Raw genomic sequence first — 8222 nt, 5'->3', positions numbered from 1 at the left:
AAATGTTGCTAAAAAGAAACCATGTGAAATCTGACATTTGAGACAACCAGATTGACTAACAAAGTGTCTCATAACTGCTGACAGACCTATAGAAATCTGAAATAGTAGTATATGTGTATAACTTAAGTTACTTTAGTTAACTTAAGTTACTTAAATTAACTTAAGAGTTTGCAATGGACACAATTTCGTGTCAAACTGTCTAAGGGATGCACGCAATCCGTTGTTCATCAAATTCTTGAGCTTGTATGTTACAGCAATAGACCTATATCTCTCTGGGCCCTTAATCCATCTTCCAGCACACCTGGGGCAGGTAAGAGTTTTGCAGCGATGGATTATCTGATTCACATATAAGAAGACAGAACAAAAACCTGGACTGGCTAAGGGTACCTGAGGGCTGGACTGAGAACTCCTGACAGAAGCCCATTTCTTTTACATCTTCAAGGTAGCATCCCAAGTAACTGTTCTAAATATTCTAAAATATGTATAAAATATGTATATTTCAACATTATTAAAGGGAGCTCTGCTACATACGAAATATAATGTGAAAAGTTTAGGTTAAAAATTACTTTGTGATTAATTACTGTCAGGACACTCTTTATACCCCTTATGACTAAAATCTCTTTAGAGTGATTCTTGGTCTCGTGATCTTCTACACAATACATTCTTGTACTCAACATGGCTTTCTTTAATGTCAGCACGTTACTGTGATTGGCTTTAGAAACTGACAGACTGGATTAAGTTCATCTCTTCATTGAAGATCGGTACCATCCCTGGTGAATTTACTTTGCAAAGTTGTCACCACGCGCCAGGTTCCACGATGCCAATGCCTCGTGAAAGCAGTGCTCCTCCTAACTGCAGCAGCCTGTTAAGGCTTTCAGCTGTTACTCTCTTGCTCTCCTTTATCTATCCTTCTGCCACAAAGACAAAACACCAGAAGTAGCAAGAGCAGCAGGGCTGCAACTAGGGTTCGAACCTTCGGGCTGCTGCCAACAGAACCAGGCATGCCAGGAAAGTGGGGCCCAAAGAAAGGCCTGCCACTGGAACCGTTCTTATCTTAACACCATGCCACAGTAAGCTGACACTAAGCCGGTTCCTGCGACCCGATGGTCAGTGCTAAGCTGCAGCCTTTTAGTGTGAAACAACAGTGAGATTACTGTCAAAGCAACGGCAATTGCCGCTCGGACAATATCTGCTTAATGTAACTGATCCTGCAAGAAAGCACGTCTATCACACGTCCTGTGCATGCCTTAGACTGTGACACAACCTGTTACTCACCTGAGAAGTAAAGTTTCTGAACTAGCCGTGTTTAAGCACAGAGGTGCTGGTTAAAATCATGCAGCAGGAGGTTCTCACATGCACCTGAAGAGAAAAACACACACACATATATGCACACACACACACACACACACACACAAAAACAAGGATAATTTAAGGGAGTGCAATCGCACAACACCTCCCACACATCAGCCAATCAATTCCCACGCTCCCCTGCACCTCCCACGCAAGTGTTCCTGCGCTGGCCAAGCAAATGTTACACCCTGATAACCGAGAGAGAGAGAGAGAGAGAGAGAGAGAGAGAGAGAGAGAGAGAGAGAGAGAGAGAGAGAGAGAGAGAGAATCGCCCTTTCCATTTTTCTATGGACTAATCAAGTGGATGTCTTCATACTTAAATATTATTTTGAACAAGAACCCAAGGGGCCAAATAAAAAAAGAGAGAACCAATGAGCAAGATAGAATAACCGCTGACAAAATGTAACATGAACTTATTTGGACTATATACTGACAGCTTAGTTGAAAGAACCCTCCTGAGATAAATTTCCACAGTAATGGTCAGGGAAGATGAATTCCATTACAGACATTTCTTGATGTCTGAACTAAAGTTTTGAGTAATGAGCATACACTCTAAAACCTAAATGTCAGTGGCCTTAACCAATATTTAGTAAATGTCCTGCATTTGTCAGATCATACAAGAGAAATTTAAGTCAGGGCAGCACAACTGATTTGAAGTTGTCTTTCATGGGCCAATAAGATAAGATATGACATCACAGAGTACACTGTGCAATCAGAGGGGCACTGGCAATCCACTCTGCTCTACTCAATCACTTCCAAACAGGAAACTGGGTTAGAGGGAGGGGCTTTGACATCATTTCCTTTCTAATACGAACATGCTTGCATGTGTGGAAGGTGTTTGGCACAGTAAGGGTTTGAGGCTCTATCACAATGTTATATCATATCATATATCATATCATATATCATATATCATATCATATATCATATCATATATCATATCATATCATATATATCATATCATATATAACATATATCAAATCATATATCAAATCATATATCACATCATATATCATATCATATATTATATATCAAATCATATATATCATATCATATCATATATCGTATCATATGTCATATCATATCAGATCTACACCAACTACTCTGTGGCCCTTGCTGATTAACAATATGAGGAGAATTTGCTATCTTTCACTATGCTAACAAAGTAATCATTACTTTGATCATTTATGGATAATTCATGACAAAGTTACATGTGGAAAGGGTTTTGAAGAACAAGATTAAAAAGAATGAAAAGTAAATTTTAAAATGTATGAAAATGTACTGAAGCAATGGACTGTTATGCAAAAATAATTTTAAAATATGATAATTAAATAGAAAGCCATATGTGCGAACTGTAGAGCAAGTAATGGGATGTTTCTCAAGCTAAGATAGGAAGGATGGTGTAGGATCAAAAAGCTGAGGAATGGAAAAATGGAAATGGATAATGCTCTTAAGGGAGTTATTACAGTGGCTGCACAAAGCAGAACCTGATTCCAACACACAGCTGTAGCTCCTTTCTGAGATACAATATACAAGTTGCTCAGATTTTATAAGTAGCTACATATCTCTCTCACCATCCCTAAAAGAACACCTCCAAAAGAAGCAATGACCATGTAGAGTATGATAAAAGAGCATGATATAGCAGCTGGACATAAAGAGATTTCATTAATACATTTATGTATATGTTTCCATCACCAGAAACAGAAACATTCTCACTCCATTACATGCAACTCACTGAGAGGGAGAGGGGAAGAGCACCAGCACAGTTGGAGTGTGTGTGTGTGTGTGTGTGCGTCACAGCTGGGTATATAAATGCCTCTCCCTCTTCTTCATGAGAACATCTACTTTCACACTCATACAAGCAACATATACTCCACAACAAAGCAAGGTAAAAAAAAATTCTTTATCTGTTTGCTTGTCTGTTTCTCTCCATCTGTTTCTGTCTGTCTGTGTGACAGATGTATTTAAATGTACCTGAACTTACTTATGTGTCAAATTGACATTTTTAACAAAAATGTCCTGGAATGGCAAATGTATGATCTCAGTCAATAAATATACATATATATTAATATAAAGCGTTGATCTTGTTATGATTATGCAACCTCATTTTAATTCCATAATTAAAAGTGAAGCAGGCAGACATACAAAAAGGAGAACAAGAAGAAGAGCTTTTACCTACAGCGTCAACACCGTTCTCTCTCTCTCTCTCTCTCTCTCTCTCTCTCTCTGCTTCTCCCCATCTCTCTCTCTCTCTCTCTCTCTCTCTCTCTCTGCTTCTCCCCATCTCTCTCTCTCTCTCTCTCTCTCTCTCTCTCTCCCTCTCTCTCTCTCTCTCTCTCTCACACACACACCCAGGATGAACAGCGGTGTGTGCGTGTGCCTGCTCCTGGCTGCTCTGTCCGTCACCTGTTTGGCTCGTTCGCGCTCCCCAGCTCCCCGGGTGGAGGGCAACGCCCCCCCCTCGCAGACAGATGCCGGCGCGAGCGGCAGAGGCACCCGCTCCGACGGCCCCGGCGCACCGGCCAGAGCACCTGCCGTTGACACCGACTCCCGCGCCGACCTCAGTGAGCTGCTGGCCAGACTCATGTCCAGGAAAGGTGAGAACGAGAACTTGTTCCCGCTGCCGACACCAGCCACACATTCGTGGGGGATTCTTTTATGCAGGAATGTGGTGCTTTGGGCCAGAAATGAAGTGGTGATAAAGAAAATATGTACATGAAAAGAAAGAAGTGTTGCTTTAAAATTGTTTCTGAAATTAAGTGGGCATTATGAGGTAGAATGCAGTGGGAGAGAGCTTTTACAGTTGTGTCTAATGTGAGTGTAGTACAGAAATGAAATTGATTCATTATTATAGGTAATAAAGCATGTGTCTGAAGGTAATTTAGACTTTTTAATACAATTTCAGTGGAACTGGTTTCAGTTTGAGTGGGATTTGAGTTGGATTGTTTTTTCCTTTCAATCATAGCAATGCGTTTAAATGTGCTTTGCTGTTTGCTGTCACGTTTTACAAAAGTAAATCCTACAAGCACAGGCATGAAAAGTACAAAAGAAATGGATGCGCGAGAGACAGAGAAAGACACCACCAGGGAGAGAGAGAGAGAGAGAGAGCAAGAAAGAGAGAGAATGCAAATTGCATTCATGGCTCTTATTATATCAAACATGCATTAATTGTAAAAAAAAATAATTAAAAAATTAAAAAGCTTTAATTTTCTCTGAAATCGCATTACTGCTAGCTAAAAAATCAAATTTCTCCATTAACTTTTAAATCTCTTTATGTCTTCATTTACTTAATTATTCCTGCTCTCATGCTTTCTTTGAGCTTGTGTGTGTATGTGTAGAGAAGTTTCTCTAATCAGTTATTCTAATATCTTGTATGCAAAAGCCCAAAACAGCAGTCCTCCAGGGCACCGGTGTAAGCTGCTGACCCTGTCTCGCAACACTTCACACCAGAGAAACAGTGATCACAGCACTGCCGGGTATTGCAAGGGCTTCTGATTAAAAACATGGCATGTTTTATTAATGGTTCAGCCAATTTACTTGATCCATTCTGTTTAACTCTCACACACACTTATGCGAAGATCTGAAAGATTTATGTGTGTGTGTGTGTGTTTAGGTACAACATGAACTAAAGTTACACATTGAGCCTACATGCCACTTCCGAGCACAAGTAAAGGGAACATGCCTTAACAAGAAGCTCAGACATGGGTATGAGCCCCAGGGCTCGGCAAGACCTGGTTCATCTTTGAGTGTCGCGTCGTACCGTTAATTCCACGTACTCGCTGGGTGTGTTGGCCTTTGTTCTTCCTGCTACCCCGTTACCATGATGACAACCAAGCACCAAACATCGATATGCTTCTACACACGCCATCCCAACTGTCAAAACATTAAACATAACGTGCCTCCGTGAGCTCTTCTGTCAAGGCATCCTGAGGGAAGTGCTCACTGCGCCTGATAATAGGGCTTGCACAGTGAGACAGTGGTCGTACTGGATGGAGGAGCTATTATGTGGGTGTAAAGCATTTAGAAACATAGCGTGCTCTGAAAGTGAATGGCTAAGCAGTATTTAGCAGAAACCAGTTATTGTTAATCTCCTTACACTCACATGATACATACACTCGTATGCATGCAAGTACACCTCCTGATCTCTTTCCTTTCCCAACTCTCTCCCCTGCTCTTTCTCTCTCTAGCGTGATGTGTGAATTATTGTGTTTCTGTGAGTGTGGGAAGTGTGAAATTCCCACGTGTCAGAGCAAGTCTATAACTTTAACCAAAATGGGCTACAGACAAAAATTAGTGTGTGTCTCTGTGTGTGTGTGTCAGAGTGGGTACCTTGTGGTAAAAAGTCTCCCATCTGCTACATCAGTATCACATCCCTGGTAGCAGCTTCATCAACATTCATCAGCCACTGTGGGCCTGAAACGTTATACAAATGTTGCCGCACACTGTGGCACAATGTTGAAGTAACGTTTGTCTTCATTCCTAGCACAAAATCACATTAAAATGGTATGAAAGTGGAAAGTAAGTCCGTACAATGCGAATTCAACTCAGAGATTTGTTCCTCTTAGTCCTGCCACTCAGACTGCTTGCCGAACTGCGGCTCTGTTGTGTGTTCATGTCTGTTTGACCCCACCATTGTACTCCTGTTCGAGCTTCCGCGCCACCAAAAACTAGAGTGTGGAATGAGGGGGCATCTCTCAAAAGTGGCAGTTCCGGTGACACGACGTGATGCCACACGATGTAGCCCTGACGCAACGCTGATGTAACAACAGCTCTTCATTTATTTAGATCAAGTTGCATTCTAGAACCTTTCGGGAAGTTCTAGAGCTTTTCAAGGAGCTTATGTGTTTTTATGTCCTGCCTCTACACATAAGAACAGTCCTGACAGGCAGGACACGTAAGAACAGGCCTGACAGGCGGGACAGCGTGCTTCCAGCAGCAGCCAAAAATGTGCCACAGCTAAACTGGTGAATTACAGCGAGTGACCAGATTGGATGACATCGCACCAAAGTAATATGCCACCGGGACTCAAAAGAAAAAAGTGTTTGTGGGTGCAAGTGGCGTCTGAGCCATCAGACTCTGAGGCGGGCATCTGAGTCGCTGAGACTGACAGACGAGCTGCTTCTCATCTGCTCTGCCTCATCTTCTGCAATGTTTCAGATGAACACCTATTCTGCTCTCATGCAGAATTCAGAAATCCATCAACAATTTAGAGAGAAGCTGTGGCAAATTTGGGGCAGCATTTCCATGCGTGGCACCTCATGGGTGGCTTATGAGCTGTTTATCTGTTGTGCAAAATCAAACTATCAGGTTTTAGATTATCTGAAAAACTAACAGGAGGAAAATATTTCTCTCTTCAGTGCAGTCCCAAGTTCTCTCTCTCTCTCTCTCTCTCTCTCTCTCTCTCTCTCCAAATGCCTGCTTAATATTTTATGGCCTTCCTGAATGTATCAAGCTTAATTTCACTCAATATTTTTGCTTTGTTGCTCTCTCTCTCTCTCTCTCTCTCTCTGTCTCCTTACATGCATCAGATGCCACATTCGGTGTCTGATATCCTGCATGAACATATACATCATTTATGCTTAATCTTATTTAATGTCACTCATTCCTTCACTCTTGTCTCGGTCTCAGGTTCTGTCCGTCGCAACTCAGCAGCGAACAGCAAGGCAGGTGCTCCAAGCACCAACCATCGAATAATAGACCGGGATTACTTGGGCTGGATGGACTTCGGCCGACGGAGTGCAGAGGAGTACGAATACTCTTCATGAGCGAACCCACCACTGCACCCAGCTCCTCACTGTCACAAAGAATATATTTATTACTATTCTCCTTCTTCTCTTTATTCTTACAATGATGATGATGATGACGATGATGATGATGTATTTGATGTATATTTGTTTGTAAACTAATATGATGCAATATATACTTACACCAAAATTTTTCAGAAATGTCTTTCTCCATGTTTTTGTTGCTTTTTTTTTGTCATATGGTTTCAACGTCCTGTTACCTACATCCCTGTTTTGGTTGGCTGAGGAGAGAACACCTAGCGGAGGGAAAACCATTGTCCCTGGCTTCCTTCTGCACCACGCCACAGGGCACTGTAAATGTGTTGCAATAAATCAGGTCAGCATTCAACTTTGGCCTTAAACACTGTGGGCTCTGACAGTTTTGTCCATCATGCTCATCCACCCCACCCTGTGCTACACTACATTACCCACAAGTGTTAGTATTGCTGGAAGCAGGTCACCACAAAAAGACATGAGTAGAAGAAGACACTTAAGACGAAAAATAAAAAAGGCTGCGGGTTAAAAAAAAAAAAAAAAGCCAAAATCAATAAGTACTTTGAGGTTAAAGTTACATCATGCAGAGCACAGAGTAGTTACCTTAAAAGGAAATGAAGCTTACCACATGAAATGCAACACTCCAGTCAACATGGCATCTACACACTTTTAGCCAAGGCTTCTGAAATCTCACTGCTCCTGAAGTAATAGCAGAGCATGTGTCTAACACCAAATATCCGCAGTAAATTATTATTCTTTGTGTTTATTTTTAGTAATATTATTAGCTGACCAAAGTGACCAGATCCCAATTACCCAGTCTATGCAGAATAGCAGGGAAATTAATTCTTTAAAAAAAAGCACATCAACAACTTTCATACCTTTGTCTCCGTTCTCCGAACCTGACAAGAAAAACAATCTACACGAACAGAAGTACACACGTGAGAATGTGCTTGACTAAAATCTGTCCATCAGAAAAAGTATTAAACATTAGGAACAGAAAAAGTAACAACTAATTTGGCCCCTGCCAAGTACATTGTCCCAAGGTACTCCCGGGATCTGTGTGAACACTACGGCCAACTATAAAGAAGCGAGAATGCG

The 8222-nt window shown here is 41.5% G+C and overlaps 1 protein-coding gene across 1 annotated transcript; it reads left to right on the top strand.

The window, feature by feature from the left end:
- Nucleotides 1–3146: 3146 nt before the first annotated feature.
- On the top strand, nucleotides 3147–7497 carry LOC113580097 (cholecystokinin). Its single transcript, XM_027014426.3, has 3 exons — nucleotides 3147–3235; nucleotides 3703–3944; nucleotides 6976–7497. Exons 2-3 carry the CDS (start codon nucleotides 3704–3706, stop codon nucleotides 7110–7112), a joined length of 378 nt encoding a protein of 125 aa, XP_026870227.3. The 5' UTR covers nucleotides 3147–3235; nucleotide 3703; the 3' UTR covers nucleotides 7113–7497.
- The last annotated feature ends 725 nt before the right edge of the window (nucleotides 7498–8222 follow it).

Source organism: Electrophorus electricus, chromosome 3 (assembly GCF_041902795.1).
Source record: "Electrophorus electricus isolate QZ-2024a chromosome 3, ASM4190279v1, whole genome shotgun sequence".
Lineage (NCBI taxonomy): Eukaryota > Metazoa > Chordata > Actinopteri > Gymnotiformes > Gymnotidae > Electrophorus > Electrophorus electricus.
This window is presented reverse-complemented; position numbering and strand designations above follow the sequence as displayed.